This window comes from Sinocyclocheilus rhinocerous, unplaced genomic scaffold (assembly GCF_001515625.1).
Source record: "Sinocyclocheilus rhinocerous isolate Xijiao unplaced genomic scaffold, SAMN03320098_v1.1 scaffold1842, whole genome shotgun sequence".
NCBI lineage: Eukaryota > Metazoa > Chordata > Actinopteri > Cypriniformes > Cyprinidae > Sinocyclocheilus > Sinocyclocheilus rhinocerous.
The window spans coordinates 662901-686053 of NW_015667292.1; the positions used below are offsets into that span (position 1 = coordinate 662901).

The 23153-nt window shown below is 36.8% G+C and overlaps 2 protein-coding genes across 3 annotated transcripts in view; both read left to right on the forward strand.

Moving 5' to 3' along the window:
- Nucleotides 1–1441: 1441 nt before the first annotated feature.
- On the forward strand, nucleotides 1442–13083 carry LOC107733657 (cyclic AMP-responsive element-binding protein 1). 2 transcript variants are annotated; one of them, XM_016545385.1, is made up of 9 exons: nucleotides 1442–1537; nucleotides 4734–4813; nucleotides 7398–7510; nucleotides 7665–7805; nucleotides 7936–8036; nucleotides 8111–8250; nucleotides 8456–8638; nucleotides 9546–9699; nucleotides 10733–13083. In XM_016545385.1, exons 3-9 carry the CDS (start codon nucleotides 7406–7408, stop codon nucleotides 10875–10877), a joined length of 969 nt encoding a protein of 322 aa, XP_016400871.1. In that variant the 5' UTR covers nucleotides 1442–1537; nucleotides 4734–4813; nucleotides 7398–7405; the 3' UTR covers nucleotides 10878–13083. The 2 variants fall into 2 exon arrangements, with proteins under 2 accessions (XP_016400871.1, XP_016400874.1); XM_016545388.1 differs by lacking the exon at nucleotides 4734–4813.
- A 1745-nt stretch (nucleotides 13084–14828) lies between these two features.
- The window catches only part of ccnyl1 (cyclin Y-like 1), a 14848-nt gene continuing 6523 nt past the window's right edge, over nucleotides 14829–23153 (forward strand). Inside the window, exons 1-7 of the mRNA XM_016545377.1 lie at nucleotides 14829–15796; nucleotides 20305–20379; nucleotides 20582–20616; nucleotides 20711–20811; nucleotides 21032–21067; nucleotides 21174–21225; nucleotides 21745–21864. Coding sequence (XP_016400863.1) covers nucleotides 15643–15796; nucleotides 20305–20379; nucleotides 20582–20616; nucleotides 20711–20811; nucleotides 21032–21067; nucleotides 21174–21225; nucleotides 21745–21864 — 573 coding nt within the window. The 5' untranslated portion in view covers nucleotides 14829–15642. The remainder of the gene's footprint in view (nucleotides 15797–20304; nucleotides 20380–20581; nucleotides 20617–20710; nucleotides 20812–21031; nucleotides 21068–21173; nucleotides 21226–21744; nucleotides 21865–23153) is intronic.

Genomic DNA, 23153 nt, shown 5'->3' on the forward strand with positions numbered 1-23153 from the left:
TCCAGTGCCCATTGTTCCTCCTTATGTTGAATAAAGACCAATACTTCCTAGACTCAAAACAGCCAGCATGAACACTACAAACTTGCGTGGAAAGAATCCAGACTGGCAACATCACTGGTTTAATTTGTTTGGCAGATGCTCCGCTGTGGGCAAAAAGGCTGAAAGACTTTTTCATGCAGCTTGTTGTCTAGTTTGTGTGTACTCTGTGTATTGTGTATAACGAGTTCATTGTATATCGAGTATGTTGTATATTTTCTGTAGTGTATATTGATACCAACAACTTTTTTTTATTATTAAAGGGCTATATTTGCCCCAAGGGTTGATTTTCTGAGGCTTTTTTTTTTTTTGCTTTGTGACAGCATGTATTTTTCAAACCTCAAAACAACATTGAGTCATCCATTTAGGTCAAAATGTAATTTATTAAATTGAACAGCATATACAAACAATATCATGACACAATAAACATTCAGCTAATACATTTATGGACTCAATATTATACAGTTCTCTATTGTCTGCCATCAGAATTAAATTTGAATATAATTGCTGTTCCTAGTTTTGAAGTTAGGAGGTTTTATTTCATGTTGAGCGTTTCTCTATCTGGATTTATTATTATTATTATTAGACTATTATTATTATTAATAATAATATGTTCTGCACTGTGGCTCCAGAAGTCACTGTATTTCATGTTCACCTCTAAAGAGAAATGAAAATAATCTTTTTCTGACGTTAATACATTTCTAGGATATGCTATGAATTCACATACTGTCATTTAATAAGAATATAGCAATTTAACAAAATTGTCGATCATGTTATACTTCTCCCTCTTCTACAATGACAGTGTGTTTGCCAACCCTGCGTGTTCGTTTGGAAAAGCCAAAGTCCACCATAGTGCTAATAATAGGGGTGCTTTGTCTTTTCTGTCTTGATCATTTATGTTGAATTAAATATTAATTGATGAACATGACATATTGCAATATTTTGCATATGATGGATTGCAAAGCATTCTAATGAAATATGCTGGTTTAAGCTATTATTTTCACCAGAGATAAGATGGTTTGATGGTTCCATCTGATCCAAGCCTGGTCAAGCTGTCTTTTGGCTGGTTTTAAAGGAATTTAAGAAATGTTCAGCCGGGCAAGCTGAAACGAGCTGAACACCAGTTTAGCCAGGCTGTAAAACTAGCTTTTATATTTTGATATTTATTCGGTAGTTTTATGTACGCTGAACAATGTCCGTTTTAAAAACATTTGCCCAGATTTATTTTTATTTAAGTCTTGCTCAAATATGTCGTATTCGCACTGTTTCGTTAAGCTTCGGCAGCGCTTCGTCTATTTCCGTTCACACTCGACTTTTTCCGCCACGCTCTCGGCAGCTCTCGCTCAGTGCAGTTGGGTTGATGATCGGATTTTCGTCTCGTTCTCTGTGTTGTTGTTCCCGGTGACGCGACGGAGGTGTAGCCTGACGCGGTCTCTTACGTGTCGGCCTGAATAAAAGTGGAGCTCCGAGGGCTCGAGAGTGACGGAGGGAGTCTGTATCGGTAAGAGAAGACAAGTGTCCGGAGGGAAAGGGCTTGTCCCTAATGGCATAAGAGTCTGGTTTGGGTTCGGCCCGTTGGAAACAAAGAGATCATGGCGGCTGTGGTTGTTGCATGCAGAGGGAGGGGAGGCAAACGGGAGAGCAGCACAAACCCAGGGTGGGAAATCTTGATGCATGGCTGATCGTTTAAAATGCAGGGAAATATGGATGCACAACATCTCTGGGTTTCTCAATGCATCTGTGCAGATCATATATGTGGGTTTTCCCCTTTCTTGTTAGCTTCTTTTACACACTGGCTAGACAAAAATGTGTGCTGCTGGGTGGATTCAGAGTGTAATACTCTTATATCATTCATTCAGGAATAATTTAATCTTCTCTGATGTCCTTGATGCATTGTGCGATTTATTGGACACACAGATTAGATTACAGATCTTTAGGATTGGGTTATTATTGCATTGTTTCATTGTATACTATTCTAAGTGCCGTGATTGCACACCCTCAAGCAAATACATTTTTATACACAATATTGAAAACTTTTTACCTTCTATACATTGCATATGACAAATAAATGCAGTACTGTATTGCATATTTTTATATTAAATTCCACAGATCTATTCAAATACAAGTCAACTTGATTATGAATTTTAAGACATTACTCCTGATCTGTCCACAATGACAAAAAAAGCAAATAAGCTTTTCCTTTTTTTTTTGGAATAACTCTAGGCTGTCTTTTGGATGCACACTTATAGTTTTAGATGTAAAGATATATAAATGCACAACAGCTACATGCTTCCTAGAATAATCAGTCTGGCAGAAAATAGGATTTGAAAAGTAGAGGGAGAACTATGCATGACAAATCAAACCACATAGACTCTGAGCGTCATGAGATCACATTACTGTCAGTTCATGCTTTCTGCCATGCCGGAGCTCGCTGTCTCTCTTTCTCATCTTTTTCTTTTTTTAAAGTGCTTTATTGGCCTTATTGTTTCACACACAGTTAAAAAACAGCCATTAATGGTAATAAAACATTGTGTTATTTCTAATATATTTATTTTATCATTATATATTCATATTATATAATCACAAAACATGATATTTTAATGATCTTACTAGCATTGTTTAGTTTGGTGGTATAAGATGTTTCTCTTTTTTTATTTTTTTATTTTTTTTAAGCTGAGTATAATGTCACAATTTTAGGGGACTGTTTGTTGGTTCGGCCAATGGCAAATAAGGGATTGATATCTTTTTGATATTTTTTGTTTTGTTCATTTTTTTCTTCTTTTTTTTTGTAATTGAGTCTGTAAGTTGCATTATTATTTGTGATGTTAAATTTGAAAAAAGCATGTTATATAAAAATTGTGGTGGGATATTGCAAGCACCACTTTCCTCAACTGTGAAAGCTTTAGCCTCCAGTGTGAGTGGGATTTGCATCCAAGAGGGCTGAAGCCAGTCGCATGTTCATTTATGAAAACCTATAGCCTTGCTAGCTATATATGGGGTAAATTAATCCAACTGCTCCTCTCCAGAGGAAGAGGCCTGGAGGTCAGGCACTCCAAAATCTACAAATGCTGAACAGTCAAGGGAAGCCAGGACTGCATTCACAGCATATTGTGATACACTTTCAATAAAAAAAGCTATATGATGACACCTTTATTGCAGTACTTAATTTTTTATCACTGGCCAGTGCACTAGTAATTTTACACTTTAATATTGGATGTTATTGTAGACCAATGCAGAAATAAAGATTTTCAGAGCACCTTGGGGTTACACACTGGGACTTTATTTAATGAGAACCTGCAAACTCTCTAAATTCACACTGGGATTTTGATTCATTTTTACTGTGAACTGTAATGCATTGCATCGCCCTATGTAGGCATATGTTTCGGCCAATACCTGCCAATATTCTGTGCTAAAGCATCAAAGGTCAGAGTTCACTGTATCCTGAACGTAAAAATGTTCAGCAAGGATTCACCAGTTTGTTTCTGTATCTTAAATTTAGCAACTAAATGAAGACAAGACATATTTGATGCAGTTTCTTCCCTGGACAAGAACGGTTTCTGGGAAAACCGTTTATCAATGGACATGCAGTGTTGCAGTCTCAGTTTTTAGACCAAACGGCCATTGTATTGATTCATAACTGCGCTTGTCTCGAGTGCAGGAAATTTGCACCCTTATTTCCGACGTAATGTCAAATGATTAAATTAAAACTCCATATAGAGTTGCAGCACAGGAACGATTTAGTCAAACTTAACTAATGTGTGGCTATATTTGTGTATTCTAAAATTAGCTTCCCTTTCCAAGAAAGTCTAGAGCTTCATTTTCATTTGCTTGTCTTATAAAACTGGACTAGACATTTTAGTGGATATTAAACTTTGTTTGGGTTGAGTTTTCATATTCTTATCATGTTACAATATTATACCAGCTAAACTATATTATGATACCAAGTAGTATTACAATACCACTGGCTTGGATGCAGTGATTCTTATAGCATTGCAATGAATGTGATGGCACCAGGATGCCATGAAGCAGTGGTACTTATATCAAACTTAATGCACATTTATTTATAGAAATCACAGTAACGAGGAAGAAAGGAATTCTGTCTAATCTGACATTACTTGTACAGAGGGCTGCAACTGAGCCACAGACTGTATTTTGGAGAAACAACCTGCTAATCACTTACATTTGCTTCTGTATATTAAGCTGGAATAGACGAAAGTATTTTTACATTGCAACAGTTACACAATTGAGATTGTCATTTACTCACCCTCAAGTTGTTTCAAACTTGTATGAATGTCTTCCTTCTGCAGAACACAGAAGATATTTTGTGTAACCAAACATTTGATGGTCCCCATTGACTTGCATAGTATTTTTTTTTTCTATACTATGAGAGTCAGTGGGGACCATGAACCATCAGTTACCTATATTCTACCCATCTTTTATGTTAAAAAAAGAAACTTAAACCAGTTTGAAACAACTTAAGTGTGAGTAAATGATGACAGAGTTTTCATTTTGGTGAACTATTCCTTTAATGTCACGTTTGATGTCATTACTTCATTTTTGTCAGATACTGTATGCCAACAACAGTGTTTGCCGAGGTTTTCCCTCAGTATTTCCTCAGTACTATGGAGGATGATTTCAAAGTAGAAATGTCAAAGTTACTGCCTAGTATAGTGACTTTTCTGTGTCTGTTTGATCAGATTTCTGCAGTAGCAGAGAGTGAAGACTTGCCAGAGTCAGTGGACGGTGTAAAAATTTTGTCTGGGTTTCCCTCTTATAGGTACACTTCATCTGCAATGCCATATCCAAAGTTTCATGTTGAGACTGTGAAAGTAGTGTTGATAAACAGGAATGAACTTACTTAAAGCTGCAGTCCGTAATTTTTTTGGTTAAAAATGATCCGAAATCAATATTTGAGCAAGTACATAACCAACCAGTGTTCAAAACCATCGCCTTACTTTAGCCCGAAAGTAAGGAAATTTTTCGCGGGAAATTCGAGCATGGCACTGCGTCATTACGTCACGTCTGTAAACATAAAGAAGTTGTCCCGGCTACTAGGCTATTGCATGTGAGGATCCTGCAGGTGGCCGATCATTTATAGCCTTTTCTCAAAGCAGCCAGAATAATTAAATGTATCATTTTGATGGCGGATTGTAATCCAGAAAGGATTATGTGTTTATGAAACACATGTGAAAGAAATTAAATTATATTCCCAAAGACTCACCCCAATCGGCCAATAGGTGACGCTACAGCGATCAAAAACGCAAAAGCCCCCATAACTCCTAAACCGCTTGCCGTAGGCTCAAGTGTCTTATATCATTGGATTCCTTGGCTCAATCAAAACCGATTCCGATTCCATTTCCATCTATAAAAATTTTCCGCCATTTTGAATTTTGTCAGAAACCTACTTTTGCGAACTAGTCCTAGCTGGAGCCGCGCCCACTCACAACCCAAGCAAGCTAGATAATTCCGCACCCAGCTGCAATTCCAGGTTTTCAAACAGAGATGGCGACAAAGAGGCAAAACCTACGGACTGCAGCTTTAACATACATTTATGTAATTCAAGTCACCATTAAATAAAATGTGTTATTTTTGCATAGATTATTGCAGTGTTTATTAAAATTATCATCATTATTATTATAATCATTTTAAAATGAATATCTCCCGAGTCTCTCCTCTTTAGCAAGATGACGCTCACATGAAACAATCACAGAAATTAACAAATGACAACATAAATACCGTATTGTCCCGAATATAAGACGATATTTTTTTCTTGGAAATACATCTGAAAAAACGCGGTCGTCTTATATTCAGGGTCTAGACTTTGACATGTCAATAATACACCCACAACACTAGGTGGCGCCAAATACGCATATCCAAAAAGCGTCTATGCAAACGTTAGCCAAATGTTAATTGTAGCATAACTCTTGTACGGAATGAGATATCTTCTCCAAACTCGGTACACATGTGTATGAGCTCAATCTTTGGTCAAATAAAAAAAATTGCGCAGCTCTGCCACTTGGGGGCTATAAGACAGAAAAAACCTATAAATAGCTATAACTAGGCAACCGTTGGTCCGATCGACTTGAAAATTGATATGCAGTGTCTTTGTCCAAAGTGGCACAAGTTTCTATGAGGACATTCGCATATCTAAAAAAACATGGCCGCTATTGACCAAACAATTTTAAGCACCTATTTGACAAGGTTAACGGAGGTCGATCGGAACGAAACTCGGTGGGCATGTTCGACTCATGGCCCTAAAGGTCCGTAAGAATTTTGAAAGAAATCGGCCACTGGGAGGCGAAATTGCGTTTTTCAAGTGCGTAAACGATTGTATATTTTACGATTTTTCACACATCAACACAATATGCTTATCATTTGATAGATCTTCTCATATCGAGTAACTTTGCCTCTAGAACCATTGCTGTCAATCAAATCGTTCATTAACCAAAAGCCTATAAAACCTAAACAAAAACTCAAAACTTTACGAAACTTGGTGAAAACATTTGTCCGATGACTCTTAACAAGCATGCAAAGTTTCATCAATATCGAACCATAGGTGGCGCTATAACAGTAAACAAAGTATCCAAAAACACAATATTTCAATTATAACAGAATTCTTGGTACGTATGTGTATGAGCTTAATCTTTGGTCAAATAAAAAAAATTGCGCATCTCTACCACTTGGTGGCGCTATAAGAGGGGAAAAAACATAAAAACAGCTATAACTACGCAACATTTGGTCCGATCGACTTGAAAATGGGTATGCAGTGTCTTTGTCCAAAGTGGCACAAGTGTCTATGAGGACTTTCGCGTATCTCAACAAACATGGCCGCCATTGGCCAAACAATTTTAAGCACCTATTTGACAGTTACTGAAAAAAAACAAGATTTGGTTTTTAAAAAGCCTTTTTCCAAAAGGTACATCTGGAAAAAGGGGGGGTCGTCTTATAATCAGGGTCGTCTTATATTCGGGCCAATACGGTAAGTGTAATAATGAAATATTATTATAATTAATAATTAAGTTTAATTAATTGTTTTGTAGGATGTTAATGGGATAGTTCACCATCATTTATTTCTTCCAAACCTGAGTTTCTTTATTCTGTTGAACACAAAATAATATATTTTGAACAATGTGGGCCATTAACTAACATTCTACTTTTTTTTTTTTGGTGTGTGTTCAGCAGAAGAAAGAAACTCATGCACTAAATTAAATTTTACGGTGGGATGACATGATAAGAATGTATGATAATTAAAAAATATTATGTAACATCATCAGCTCTTGCTTGTTATATTGATTGTTTTTGTCTACTGTGGCAAAAATGTAAACTCAAGATTTTGTCATTTCCATCCTGTTTCTTACCAGCTAACTCGATGATCATGGAGTCGGGAGCCGATGCCCAGCAGGGTGCAGACACTGCGGTCTCGGAAACTGAGAACCAACAGATCACACAGGCCCAAATCGCCACTCTTGCACAGGTAGGAACATAATCAATTGTTTACTACCATGTAGTGAATTCAGGACTTATCGTAATCTGTTTATTTTGAATCATGAAGAGCTAAAACATTGAATCAAGAGTCTGACATTAGAGACAGGATGACTGTGTTTGAATGTGTGTGTGATGTTGGATAGGTAACAATGGCTGCTGGACACGCTAGTGCCACAACACCCACAGTCACCCTGGTGCAGCTGCCCAATGGTCAAACAGTACAGGTGCACGGAGTGATTGCTCAACCTTCAGTCATTCAGTCTCCACAGGTGCAGACTGTCCAGGTAAGACAACTTAAATGCATTTCATTTTTGATGTATTCCATTCACCTCACATGGTTCTCTTAACATGCAATTATGTGAAATTAGTGCCATATGGTCAGATCTAAATATGACAGAATTGTCTGTTGATCAGATTTCCACATTAGCGGAGAGTGAGGACTCACAGGAGTCAGTGGACAGTGTGACCGACTCTCAAAAAAGAAGAGAGATCCTTTCTAGACGCCCCTCATATAGGTACGTATACGGTCTTCAATGGTTTCGTATGAGATAAGGACATTTTCAAGTCAACAGCTGTCTGTGATCTACAGGAAAATCCTGAATGACCTGTCATCAGACGCTCCAGGAGTTCCGAGAATCGAAGAGGAGAAATCCGAGGAGGACGCTGCGCCTGCCATCACTACAGTGACCGTGCCAACTCCAATATATCAGACCAGCAGCGGCCAGTACAGTAAGTCCATGACTGAAGTTTTGAAATATTTTGGGGTTCAGACCTACACCTCCCACTTTATAAGCACTGCTCAACATGTCTGGTGCACCATTATACCATAATTCCCAACATATTTGGTTCCATGTGCACAGCTTGTCACCAAATCAAGACCAGTTTTTTGGCAAATTGTCACCAGACCACATCTTGATTGCTGTTTCTCCTTCAGTCGCCATTACACAGGGTGGAGCCATTCAGCTTGCAAATAATGGTACAGATGGAGTGCAGGGATTGCAGACTCTAACCATGACCAATGCAGCAGCAGCCCAGCCGGGGACCACCATCCTGCAGTACGCCCAGACCAGTGATGGTCAACAGATACTGGTGCCCAGCAATCAAGTGGTAGTACAAGGTGAGCTGGACTATTTTCCCCAGATTTTTTACAAAGATACAATCCAGTTTTAAAGGGGTCATTGGATGCCCATTTTCCAAAAGTTGATATGATTCTTTAGGGTCTTAATGAAAAGTCTATAACATACTTTGGTTAAAATTTTTAATGGTAGTGTAAAAAACACCTTTTTTACCCAGTCAAAATCAGCTCTGTTTTCAGCAAGCCATTCTAGTCCATGTTGCTTTAAATGCTAATGAACTCTGCTGACCCCCACCCCTCTCTTCCGTGGGGTGACGAGCAGACTGTAAACTTCAGCCGCGAAACGGGCTTACTAGCACGTTATTAGGAAAGGCGATTTGCAAAGATTCATAAAAAACCCTTATACTCACTTCTTCTGTTGATGAAGCTGGATCACGAATGATTTGCGCGAATATAGACGCATTTAGGCAGATCGGGATCGGCACATTCCCTTCTAAACGAAAGTAACGTTAAAGGCCCGTTCACACCAAGCACGATAACTATAAAGATAACGATAAAGATATAGTTCTAAAAATCGTTCTCAATATTAAAGAATAGCAGAGTTCACACCACAGCTATAATGATAAAGGCACAGAGAAACGATATTGTTGTAATCACTTTCAGAACGATTTTTTTTCCAGCTGATGAACGATAAAAACACTGACAGCCAATAGAATGTTTATGTTCAAACAACTTGTAAAGTGAATTTTTTATCTGATGACCCCTGTAAGGATACAAACCAGGAAATTGCTTAAGTTAGTAAATAGTAAAAATTTTTATATTGTTTTCAACTTTTTGCCCTACTATGTTACTCTGGGCTATTCCGTGTTAAAGGTATCCATCATGATTCTATGCTTTAAGTCAGAATTTGGATTAATTGTTTGTTGGATGCATTTTGTCTGTCCTAAAGCTGCTTCTGGAGATGTTCAGACCTATCAAATTCGTACTGCCCCAACTAGCACTATTGCTCCAGGTGTGGTCATGGCATCCTCTCCAGGCCTGCCAAGCCAAGGAGGTGCTGAAGTGGCCACGCGCAAGAGGGAGGTCCGCCTCATGAAGAACAGGTAAAAACCAAAACAAGTTTTTGGTAAAAGTGATCACTTCTTAATATTATCAATGTTGAAAACAGTTGTGCTGCTTAATATTTTTTTGTAGAAACGGTGATTCTTTGATGAACAGAATGTTTCAAAGAACAGCATTTATTTAATTTTGTTTTAAAACATCAATGTCTTTACTCTTAGATTTGATCGATGTAATATGTCCTTGCTGAATAGAAGTATTACCCCCGGTTTCACAGACAAGGCTTAAGCCTAGTGCTAGACTAAAATGTAAGTCTTAGCTGTTTCAGCTGAAAGAAACTTGCACTGATTGATCTTAAAATATATCAGTGTCTTTGTTTTGTCTCAAGATGCACCCCAGTAATGTTTTTTTCTAAGCATGTTTATAAAAATTACTTAAATGTCCTAATTGAACTATGCCCTAATCCTGGTTTAGTCTAAGCCCTGTCTGTGAAACCGGGCCTTAATTTCTTATAATCTTAATTTTTGAACAGAAGTATAAACAATATCCAATATCTTTTTACTGTATCAGCTGCACAGATTACTGACTAATTTCAATACTTGAGAGCTTTCTGACAGATGTATGCAAGGCAGTGTAAATATAGCCTGTGTGATGTGAAAACAGAGACAAAAAAAGAAATCTGATTGTCAAAATATTGGATCTGCGCATTAGAGTTTGTAGTAAATGCATCCTAAAATACTGGCTGTTTTTCATTATGTTGATAATATTCATGAACAAAATATAATTAACATAAAACATCAACAACAACAAAAAGGATGTATCTGAAGGATACATGTAATTTTAATTGTTTTAATTTTGTTTGTTAATACGTATAATAGCATTTATCTTTAAATAAAGGCATGTGCAGTGTAATATTTATCTTTAAATAAAGGGATGTTCCATAGTGCATTTTTGCTGTAACAGAGAATCCTGAAATTTCTGATAATTGACTACTTATTTTGTCAACCCCATTTTGGACCAAAAAGATTCATTAAAACATCTGCTAAATAGATCTCAATATATATTTTCCCCCTTTAGAGAGGCTGCTCGTGAGTGCCGTCGAAAGAAAAAGGAATATGTCAAGTGTCTGGAGAACCGTGTGGCCGTTTTGGAGAACCAGAACAAAACTCTCATCGAGGAACTCAAAGCACTCAAAGACCTGTACTGTCACAAATCAGAGTGATGTACCACCCGTTCTCCCTTCATTCTGGCAGACTTGTGTGTACAGAGACTAAAGGACGCATGTTTTCTAAATGTTTTCTTATTTTAAATTGCTGCAGACTGCCTGTATGAACACACAAGTACGAGAGGGAACTGAACAGAAGCCCCTGGCCAACACAAATCTCTAAAAATATTGGATCGTGTCATTAAAGACAATAAAAATGCTGAAAACCTTACTGTGGACATAAACACACAAGTATGTTCTCAGCCATGTTTACTTCTGGACTCAAACCGAAACTCAGAGGAGGGGTTTGTGGGAAAATGTTTACCTTTTTTTCCAATGTGCTGGTGTACAAGTCGTCAATAACTTTTAAAAGAGATACAAATAATGTACAATAATAATAATTGAACTGACATTTCAATAGTATGGTAAGCATCGAGAAAGATTTTGTCTTGGAGTTAGCATCATTCCCTCTTGAGATTTTAAAGGTTTAACGTGTCTGACTGTTACTTTTATTTGGTGTATAGTGCTCTTGTGTTTTAAGTTGACATTTTTACCTTTAAATATGAACAAACTATATGAAATGATGAAAGCTGATTTACAGAATCTATGCCATTTATAAACAGAAATATTGTGTATTGTATACAGAACAAGATTATAGCCTATGTATATTTTGATTTTTACATTTTGCTCATTTTAGATGACAAAAATTGACCTAAATCATTTAATTTCATAAAATACTGCCTTTGCAGTAGCAACAGTTGCACAAACACAATATATAATAAGGTAATTTTATTGCAGACATTTGGTCAAATATACACCAAAATTCACATTACAATGTCAGGAATTACTCAGAAGTTAAACATTTCTTCACATTTATATTTGGCAGATCACTTTTGTGTTATGTTTGTGTATCATAGAGCTATAATTGGATGAAATACAATCCAGTACGTTCTATCTCTGGCATTAAAAACAAAAGCATGTTTTATAAATATTACATTAGCTTTGTCAGTTTTTCATTTCAATACTAACTGGGAGGCAGTGTCTTTGTATTTGATAATGTGATAACATAAGTAAAGAGTACATGTTATCTATTATAGCATATGCATTTTTGGCAGCTATTTCATATTTTAAAAAAAAGATATGTTAAAAGGATTTATCTTGGTTTCATTTTTCCTTTGTTCACATTCAGTTGCTTCTGAAAATTCAAGAAACAACTGAACAGTTGGTAACTTAAGTTACAGTTTGCCTTCAATCAACGTAAGTTGTATTTTTTTTTGTTTACAAAGTTGTCTCAGTTGAACCAAACTGTTTAAGGCTTTTAAAGTTCTTGATGAATTTGTTTTTTTTTCGAATCTGTCAATTATCTGACTTTTAAAGTTGTTTAAAAAGCAAAAGGGGTTCACATTTTGGTTGTAGTATGACATTTTGCATATATTTTGCACTGAGGACAGAAAGTTTTAAAAGAGATGTTAGCAGCCAAAGAGACTATGAATTAAAAATGCCCATCAACAACTCCAGTCCGTACTGAAATGTACCTGTGTCATCTGTTGGCAAGTGCATCATCTGCTGTTACTCTTAAACTTCGAACCGTCTGCCTGACGTGTCATTTACGCATTCAGGCGTGACAAATTAGGGAAGAAATCTCTCCTCAGCAAGCGCTCACGGTCCAGATCTGCAGTCTCATGCAACCTGATTTCCCTCACAAAACCAATTATTTTCTGACACAAGAATCTGAATTGGCTCATCGAAGGACAGACTGACCTCAGCTTTCAGAGAAATGCAAATTCTGTCTGTTTTCAGTGATAGAATCTTTATTCATTTTTCTGAACTGATATTAACTTTTTCCCCCCTTTTGTATGTACCCCGTATGCAATGAGATTGAGCTACTGCCATGCTGGCCAATGTGAACTCTGAAATATGCGACTATGTGTGTTTGTCTTCATGCATACAAAAGACCAATCAATCTAAAGCAATGTTTGATCCCACTCATTTTGGACAAATACATCATGCACTTTTTGTATGATAGCTTTCACCTTTTGGACACTATGTACAGAACTGGTAGGATTTTATAGTGTTTCAAGAGTTTAGAAGTGTATACCCTGTGACTTGGCTTACATTTTTAGAAGCTTTGCACTCTATTAATGTTAAAACACAATTGTGTATACTTGTTGTTCCCCCAACTCCCTTTTGTACACAAATGTAAATCTTTAATAAAATACTAATACTGCACAATGAGTGTTGTGGTTGGAAATACTGTAATGCAATGTGCTTAACACCATACTCAAGTGATTTTTCAAAGCTGTGAATAAAACAGGTTATTGGAGTATGTTTTACAAGAAAGTATTACTTCAATCTTTCTACTTTAAAATTTCATGTTTAATGTAATGTGTTCCTTGCCATTTCTTTGTTTTGTTTTTTTGAGAAAATTCCTAGCAATTTCTGAGTAAACATTGTTTCAAAGTAAATGCTAAAGGGAGCTGAATGAGACCCCCGAATGAGTCTGAAGCATTATTAACCCTAATTTTCCTCATTAATTACTTTTTACTGCCTGACTGAATTTACATTTCAAGATTTTACATTTATATTTCACAAAATTGAATTTAAAATTTTAAATAATCAGGAATCAAGAATAATCATTCTTCAAATGGAGTGGCAAACAAGAGGCAGAATTAGTTTTTAAAAAATGTAAAATGCTTATATATAGCCAAGCCTGCATTTATTTGATCCAAAATACAGCAAAAGCCGTAATATTGTGAAACATTTTATATTTAAAATAACTGATTTCTATTTGAATATGTTTTAAAATGAAATTTATTCCTGTGATCAAAGCAAACTTTTCAGCATCATTACTCCAGTCTTCAGTGTCACATGATCCTTCAGAAATCATTCTAATATGCTGATTTGCTGTTCGAGATACATTTATTATTATTATTGTTATCATCATCAATATTTAAAACATTTGAGTAAAAATTTTTTTCAGGATTCTTTAATGAATAGGAAGATCCAAAGATCAACATTTATCTGAAATAAAAAGCTTTTGTAACATTATACACTATACCATTCAAAAGCTTGGAGTGAGTATAAGTTTTTATTTTTTGGGAAAGAAATTATAGAAATGAATACTTTTATTTAGCAAGGATGCTTTAAATTGATCAAAAGGGATGGACAGAAAGACAATGTTACAAAAGATTTCTATTTCAGGTAAATGCTATTCTTCAGAACTTTCTGTTCATCAAAGAAACCTGAAAAATTCTACTCAGCTGTTTTCAACATAATAATAATAAATATTTTTGAGCAGCAAATCAGAATAGTAGAATGATTTCTGAGGGAACATGTGACCGGAGTAACGATGCTAAAAATTCAGCTTTGAAATCACAGGAATAAGTTACATTTTAAAAGATATTCAAATAGAAAACAGTTATTTTAAATAGTAAAAATATTTCCAAATTTTCCTGTTTTGCTGTACTTTGGATCAAATAAATACAGACTTGGTGAGTCTGGTGTTCAAAAACTTTTGACTGGTAGTGTACATACACATACAAATATGTAACAATTGTATGATCTATTGGTAGCCTATTTAAGGTTATTTCTATTCCACTGCAAAAAAAAAGAATGACCCAACCATTTTTTTATTTCAGAGACGACAACTGTACACCACTTGCTGAAATAAGCATGAATAGTACTGTTTGAAATGTTTTTCATTCCATAGTTTATACTATTTCACAAAAGAATAGTAGGCACTGTACAGTATGCACTGTGCAGTATGCAGTACGCTAGTATTCCATTTCATTCTATTCACAAAGAGGAGTGTGAATGGGCGGGGTTTAAATCTTTAGCTTGCCGGTGTGATTGACAGTTATAATCACCAATCCTTGAACAGATATTTATTTTGTTTTGGTCCCTCATCCAATCGTAATTGATGGAATGTCGAAAAAGGGCGGGCCCTCACATGCGTCACTAGGAGCAGATCATCGCTGCTGCTGCACTGGCCGGCGAAGAGGAGGGGATAACAGGGGGACTCTCCGACGAGACTCGCTGGACAAAATCTAATAACTCCAAACAAACCCGGAGCTTGAATTAGGCGCATGTAAACGGACAGGACTTTATTCATCTGCTGCGTTAAAAGCTTCATTTTCTCTCGCTACGGGCCCGAAGGTCTGAGGATTTGAGAGATTATTGGATCCAGAGTTTCAGCCAACACACAGATCTGCCCTATACATGACGGATAAATGCTTGGAAGTCTGTTCTTCAGGGGCTATTTCATCTGTTCCCGATTTGAACCGCCAAACCGGCTTAATTTAGGACACATTCGGACATTCAAATCAGAATTAAAGGGATGGTTTATCTCAGTTAGCACGGGGGCTAATAACTCGCTTATTCACAATGAATCAATATTAGCCGTTAGCAGTTAGCATGTGCGGCTAATTTAAAAAAATAAATCCGTATTAAATTATCCCAGACTGATATTTTCTAGTGATATGCTGTCAGTCACGTGTCTTATATCCGGTTGTGTTGACTGCTCGGATGCTAAAGCTGTAGGTCTTCTGTTGCACTGTCTAAATGCATGGAGTCCCGTTATATGACTGGCACAGATAGTAAAATACCTCTTGAGTCAGCAAGACAGCACAGCAGTAAATGCTGACACTGTGCGTTTATTTCAGCCCTTCATGCACCTTCATTTAGCTTGAGTTCATTCATTGGATCCACTGATTCACATTTGATGACAGAAGCAGCCTAGACTAACACACCTGAGCAGGTAGAGCACATACTTGTGTGTATCATCATGGGAAATATAGCATCCTGCTGCGTGTCTCCCAGTGGGAGCCCCAAACTACCCCGTCAGGTGGAGCGTCTGGAGGACTATCAGATCAACACAGACCTGAGCGATGACACCGGTCCATACTTGCAGCACATCAGTGACCGAGAGGTTCCCGATGGTAAGTTCTAGCAGGTGACCACGATTGCCCAGTCCTGCTAGTGGAGATCAACCTTCTAGACTAACCCTGTTCAAACACACCTGAACTAGCTCATCAAGGTCTTAATGTTTACTTGATAATAATACAGACATGTGTTGGAAATTAACTTTCAATGTGGACCTCCACTAACAAAACAAAAAGTGGTTCTCAATTGCACATTTAGGATGTTTCCACAAATTAACCTGATTTATATCGTCTGTTTATTAGAACTGGATGTGTCTGACTAGTTTCCAAAATGTGCATTTCTTGGGTTATCTAGAACCAGATTTGAGAACTAAATCTAGAACTTTAACCAAAATGTTGTAGGTTTGAATCCTGCAAGTGTTGTTCCATGACAGCAACTGTCACCACAAAATTCTATTCTATTCTGTTCTGTTCTTTACTATATTTGTGTTTATACATTTGTGTGCCACAGCTTCTTGAGGAACTTTACTGCTGTGATCCGATGCCTTGACCTCATCGTCTCACGGGTCGGGTTTCTGTTAAGAGCTGAACACTTTAAGTGCTGTTGGTTTGCTCTGAAAATGGGTGGCCTGTGACATTTTCGGTCCGAATAACAATTGCAGATTTGACTAATTAGCTACACTTAGTAACGTTATTGAAAGAAACAAGGTTTATGGAGATGTTTAGAAGGATAACTGACTGTTAGTATTTGGGATATGTGTGTGATGCCTCTTGGGATTGTTTGCAGTCTTTACTGCTGTTTATTTAGCCTGAGCTATTTTACCCTCAGGGGAGATGCATATAGTCACTCACACACTCGCAAATAACTTCCAGTGCTGTATTTAGAGCAACATGTCTTCATCTTTGGCTTAAAGCACATATGACAGCAGCGTAAACTCCACTACTGCGGCTGCAGTTAATCCTTTATGATTGGGACATTCCAGGTCATGGTTCATTTGGAATAATGTTGGACATGAGAATAAAAATACGGCAGAGACGATCAAAAATGTGTAGTATTCCTGGCATCCCACTGATGCAGATCTTGGGACAGCTGCATTCTCTCCTTATCTCGCTCTCTCGTTGGGAATCTCCATGAGGCACGTTCTGTTCCCTTTGGAGCTTAGAGGTTAAGTTTGAATAAACTTAGTTTTCCTGTATTTAACTGTCTCACTATGTATAGAATCACTTCTCTGGTTTGTTATGCCAGTGTTTCCCAATCTTTCTCCATAATCAACACCAAAACAGAAGAGGGGCGAAGCGTAAGAAAGACCAGCACTGCTGATATGATATTGATTTATTTTAGTACTGGCAGCACTGATAATCAAGTTGTGAATTTTCTTTAAGTAAAACGAAATCTATCTGTGAGGTACACATACCCCTTGTTGGGAATCATTGTGCTATGCCACACTACAACCGTGTTCCTCCCCTCAGCGAGGACGGCTGCCCTACCCCCATGGGGTTATTTTTGACTTTGGTGGTGGGGGAATGGGAGTGTCAGTTGAGTACATGAGCTCTAGAGACCTATGGAATGAATGAATCTCAGTTGTTTAGCACATACACTATTATTAAAAAGTTTGGGTTCCTTTTTCATGTGGAAAGAAATTAATACTTGTATTCAGCAAGGATATATTAAATTGATATAGTGACAGTAAGGATGACATTTACATTGTTACAAAAATTATATTTCAAATGCTGTTTTTTTTTTTGTATCACTGTTTCCACAAAAATATTAAGCAGCACAACTGTTTTCAACATTGAGAATAAGTAATGTTACTTTAGCACTCAGCTTTGAAATTCAGCTTTGCGGTCACATAAATAAATTACATTTTAAAATATATTGCAATATATTAACAGTTATTTAACTTGTAACAATATTTCAAAATATTACAGTTTTTTTTAATAGTATTTCTTAATAAAAAAAAAGCAGCCTCAGTGAGCACTGACATCTTTCAAAAGCGTTAAATATTCTTACAACCCCAAAATTTGAACCGTATAATGTATGCTAAAGGGATAGTTCATAAAAAAACAATAATACAAAACAAAGAGAGCGACTGGTCTTTCTTTCTGTATTTCCACAGAAGTCACAGGTTTGGAGCAACATGAGAGTGAGTAAATGATGACAGAACTGTTCGTTTTTATTGAACTAATCCTTTAAAGCAGTAATTCATGGGAGGTCATTACAGGGCTTTTACCACCGTTAAGGAGTGTTCTTATGCACTAAGTGGGGTGGAGTAAAATCACTATAAGATTTTGATCTAATCTTTATGTGTGATCCACTAAGAAAGAACACATTTGTATTTGCCAGCAGTGTGACGTTAGCTTTGCGTTTTATCACTGAGTTAGCGAACGTATAATTGCCTATAGTTTGCCACCCTTGGACTAAAGCTGCCTTGTCACCAGGCGTTCCTGCACCTCCCTATTGGTCAGCATTCTCTCTCACCCATGTCCATCGATCTCTCAGGGGAAGGAATCTGGGCCTCAGCTCCAACAAGAGTTCGGTTGAGAAATAAGTCTTCAGGTTTGCCCAACTAATTTGGACTTGTCATTCTCACTTTGCCATGCCATTCGTATCCTCGGGTAGGAAATGGCTGTGAATTTTTGTTTTGAAGAAAGATATCAAGACTTGTACTGCCAGGCTCTGAGGTTTTCATTTATTAGAGTACATGTTTGGATGTACTTGAATTTAGTCTTTTAGAAATCATCTACACTTTGCACTGACCATATTTTAACATGAAGGTGAATTGCAGCAAGAATAGGGTCTTCGAGTGACATTTTGATAGAGTTGCCTATAAATATCTTCGCCATTAAACAGAATCAGTATGTTATTAATTTAACTAGCTATGAACTTTCTTTATAAATTATAAACTTGACTATTTAACTAACTTTAACTACTGTTGTTTCATAGGTGTTGACCAGCCAGAAAAAAAGTTAGAAGCAGGAAAATAAATTATGCCAAGGCCTACTTGTGGGCTCTTTGGGAATGCTATGAATGCTACATGCATTGTGATCTGCCTTGTGATCCATTTTACATTTAGGGTCATAGACTGTAAAGTAAAATCATCCAAAGCTGGGTACCCTGAACTTCCTCGAGAATTCTTCTGTCCTGCACCTGCGCTACACCTCCTGCCAGTTTTGTAGCTCCCATGACATGGTTGCAGCTGTCCAAACATCTCCTTGGAGTGTGTTTACTGTACAACTTAGCAGCACTGGCACAAATCTTTTGACCCTGTCTCCATTTAATTCCAGAAGAATGTCTCTTCATTGGCTGATGTAGACATCTTTCAGTGAAGTGGCCTGGGCAATATCCTCAATACTAATGTTCTGAACAACACTTGAGGTAGAATATTTTTACATTTTATGGCTGTAGACTTAAAATCGTTTACAAACTCATCTCCCAGTGGATTCAGTAATGTGTAGTAAGGTCCGTTTTGATCCGTTGGCATGGCTCCTGTAGCACATGGCGGTGTGGGAGGAGCTCAGGGTGTGAGCTCGCGTTGTTCTATTGCAGTGCCCATACAATAGGCTTATTGTGCCCCCACTCCTCTCACTCCTGTGGCCAGAGCGGGTAGCAGCATGCCCCTGCCAATCAGTTTGAGCGCTCAGAGCAGGACGACATACCACCTTATCTCCCTTGCAGGGGGTTGTTTCTGTATAAAGATGAATATTTATTATGTTGGACAGTTGAAGGATTATGTATGTCACCACCGGTGCACTTCTAGCTCATTTTAAAAAATTGATTCTTGGCTTTGCCTTGTTATTGGGCAAATATAATGAACAGGAAAAATGGAATATTATGCTATACTAAAAGTACACTACGGATTCATTAAAGTGACAGTAAACTCATTTCTACATCAAATGAGTACTGTTTTTTTAAGATTGATAATAAGAAATCTTTCTTGAGCACCAAATCAGCATATTAGATTTCTGAAGGATCATGTGACACTGAAGACTGTAGTAATGGCTGCGGAAAATTCAGCTTTTCCATCATAGGAATAAATTAAAAAAAAAATTTTTAATATAATAATATTTCATAATTATACTGTTTTTACTGTATTTTGATCAAATAAATGCAATCTTGTTGAGCAAAAAAGATTTAAAACATTAGACTCAAAAACAGTAAAAATGTATTAACTCAAAACTTTTGAAAACTGAAAATGGTATTGTGTATGTAAAATGATATGTGAAATGTTAACACTTTGAAAGTTTTATATTTCATTGATGTTAAAGTACATACCACCCATTCTTTTTTTATTTATTTATTTTTGGCATTTTTTGACTTTTTTAGTATAGGACAGTGTAGAAGTGACTGGTAGTGAAGTGGGAGAGAGAGAGAGAGAGAGAGGGGGGCGGGATCGGGAAAGGCCCTCGAGATGGGATTCGAACTCGGGACGCCCATAGCGCAATGGCACGCTATATGTCGACGTGTTGCCCACCGACCATCCCACCCATTCTTGGATGTTTATTTGCTATTGTTTGCAATTATGCCCTTATGTTGCTGATTGATTGATTGATTATCTGTCTTCTAGATTTGGCTTTAGAGTCCAACCCATCAGATCATGCCCGTGCCAGCACGATCTTCCTTAGCAAGTCACAGACAGATGGTGAGTGTTTCCAAAAATTGTCATCTAATCAGTTAATCATTTAATTTTACTTCCTTGTTAGTAGCTGCATATTAACTAGTGTCCTGACCCATACTGTTAATAGCTGGAAAGACACTTTGGTAAATGGCCACTGGTACAGCTTGTCAATATTTGATGAAGAAATGTTTAACAACGAAACCCCTGCCTTTCTTTTTTTTTTTAGTACGGGACAGGAGGAAAAGCAATCACATAAACCACGTGAGTGAATGTGTTTTGGAGTTTGTTTTGTGGTAGTTCTTGGTTATAAGTAACGTCTTTCTGCAAGCGTATTAAATGTTGGTCCTTTCTGAAGGTCTCACCTGGTCTGCTTTCGAAGAAGTACAGCTCCTGCTCTACGATATTCATTGATGACAGCACCGTCAGTCAGCCCAACCTGAAAAGCACAATCAAATGGTCAGTGAAGTTCATTGTGTTATTTCATGCTTTTTTTAGAACTCTTTCTACAGTACTGTTTATAGTAAAATATATACACATTAATGAGCTACATAATGAGTACATACCATTGAATGCATGTAAAAATAATTAGCAAATTGAAAAGGTGGAGGGCTGTTTGTTGTGTGTTTTATTTTGCTTTGGTTTGTGTGTTGACCACCTTTCTGTTCTCTGTTTCCAGCGTCACATTAGCAATATATTATCACATTAAAAACAGGTACGTTTTAGTAGGTTCTTTTCCACAAGCATCATGTGACCTAAATTTTGAAAAGGTTTTGCATATAAAAAGTGTTCTGGGATTTAAAAATGTTTTATTATTTCAGGGACTCCGATAGGTCATTGGACATCTTTGATGAAAAAATGCACCCCTTATCTGTAAGTTAACCCCTTCTTTTTCTTTTTTCAGTAACATCTGCAGCTGTTGGACAACTGCACATTTGATAGTCACTATTTGGTTTTGTTCAGACAGGCTGCAATTTCTATTTTTTTCTGTGCATCCAATCTGTTTAGCTGTTTAGTCTGAGCAGCAAAATTTGTACATTTGATCTGATTCATATGTGGTTTAAAATCCATTTGAAATGGATTTTTGGAAAAGCATTTGTGAACAGTCCGTTATTTTTGTTATTTGGGACTTGACATATACCATACACTCTGTGAGAATCAGTTATTTTTCCTCACTCCTAGCCCATACAGTTAGCTTATATTCTCCCACTTGCCACAATAATAGGGACTCTTTGTTATAGTAGGTCTCTTTGTATCATACTGACATTTTAGTCATCAGAAGTAACTAATGAACATAACACTTATATTAAATGAAACACATTTGAGCTTGAAGTTGAGCTAGAAATGTTGAACATATTAGCATATAATGTGTATGAATGCTACCTTTGGCAGAGGGAGCAGGTTCCTGATGATTACTCTCGCACAGACCCCGAACACAAACTCATCTATCGATTCGTCCGGACACTGTTCAGCGCTGCACAGCTCACAGCCGAGTGTGCGATCGTCACTCTGGTAAGAGAATAGCAGCCTTTCTTACTGGTCTGGTCCACTTTCAGTTTATTCTGTTCAATGAGAAATAGCAGGGGCTTTGGTTTTTGATGGAGGTGCTGAGGTACAGTTTCCTGACGTCCACTAGAGGACAGTAGAGCACCAGAGAATGGATCATCATGTGTTTGTCCACAACCACAAAACTTCTGATTATTTACAATCAAATATTTTGATAAAACTTTGTACAATAAGGTTCAGTTGTTATAATTAGTTATTAGGTATCATGAACAAACAACAAAACGGTTTTTACAGCATTTATTAATAAAGTTTAATGCTAATTTAGAAATATTCTTTTGTTCATTGTTAATTCAGACTCATTTATAATAGGTGAACTAATGTTCATTATACAACATAATATAATGAATGAATACACGCTACCGTTCAAGAGTTTGGGCTCAGTAGGTTTTATTTATTTATTTTGGTTTATTTATTTATTTCATGGTTTTTAATGAATACTTCTTTATGGTAAGGATGCATCAAGTTGATCAAAAAGTCACAGTAAAGATAATGATACTAAAGACTACTATTTTAAATAAATGCTGTTCTTTAGAACTTTCTATTCCCAAAAAGTAGAATTACAAAAAATGTTGCAACAAATTTTACTTTCGCTCCAAACCAGCATATTATCATGTGATGCTGAAAAAAATGTAGATATTTTTTTTTATTATTATTATTGTAAATGTAGCCTTGGTGACCATAGGAGACTTTCAAAAACAACAACAACTTACCAGACCTAAATATTTGAACTGTTATGTAGAAATTAACCTAGAATAACATCACCAAGACAAACTCCTTCTTTTTTTCATCCTGAAATTAATAGACGCTGTAAAAGTATTATTAATTGTTATTTCATAAGAATTGCATCAGCTAATGTTATTGAACTAAATGTAATTAAAAAGATTTTCCAGTGTTTTAAAGGTGCAATAGGTGATTGTCTTCAGAAACCTTTTTTGTTATGCTGGTTGAAAGTCTCTTCACATCACGATAGCAATCATTAAGTTAAGTGGTCTAAATGTATTTATCTGTATTTATATATTCTGTGGAAGGCGTAGGACCAAGAAATGTTCGTCCAATCAAAACGCTCGGTACGAGCATTTTAATTAGCTTTCTTACCTACCTGTTAACGTATGTATTAGCATACCTCTGCGCACCCAGTTCGCGCAGACAGGATACGTCATCAGCGCGTTCACGCACGCTGTGCAGTAGTGATGGGAAGTTCGGTTCTTTTCCGCGAACCGGTTCTTTCGGACGGA

Excerpts from the sequence above, each read along its gene's own strand:
- LOC107733657 (XM_016545385.1), top strand. The coding sequence starts at position 7,406 with ATGATCATGGAGTCGGGAGCCGATGCCCAGCAGGGTGCAGACACTGCG. Across the intron at positions 7,806-7,935 it reads CACAGGTGCAGACTGTCCAG|ATTTCCACATTAGCGGAGAG; the intron begins GTAAGACAACTT and ends TCTGTTGATCAG. Across the intron at positions 8,251-8,455 it reads GACCAGCAGCGGCCAGTACA|TCGCCATTACACAGGGTGGA; the intron begins GTAAGTCCATGA and ends TTTCTCCTTCAG.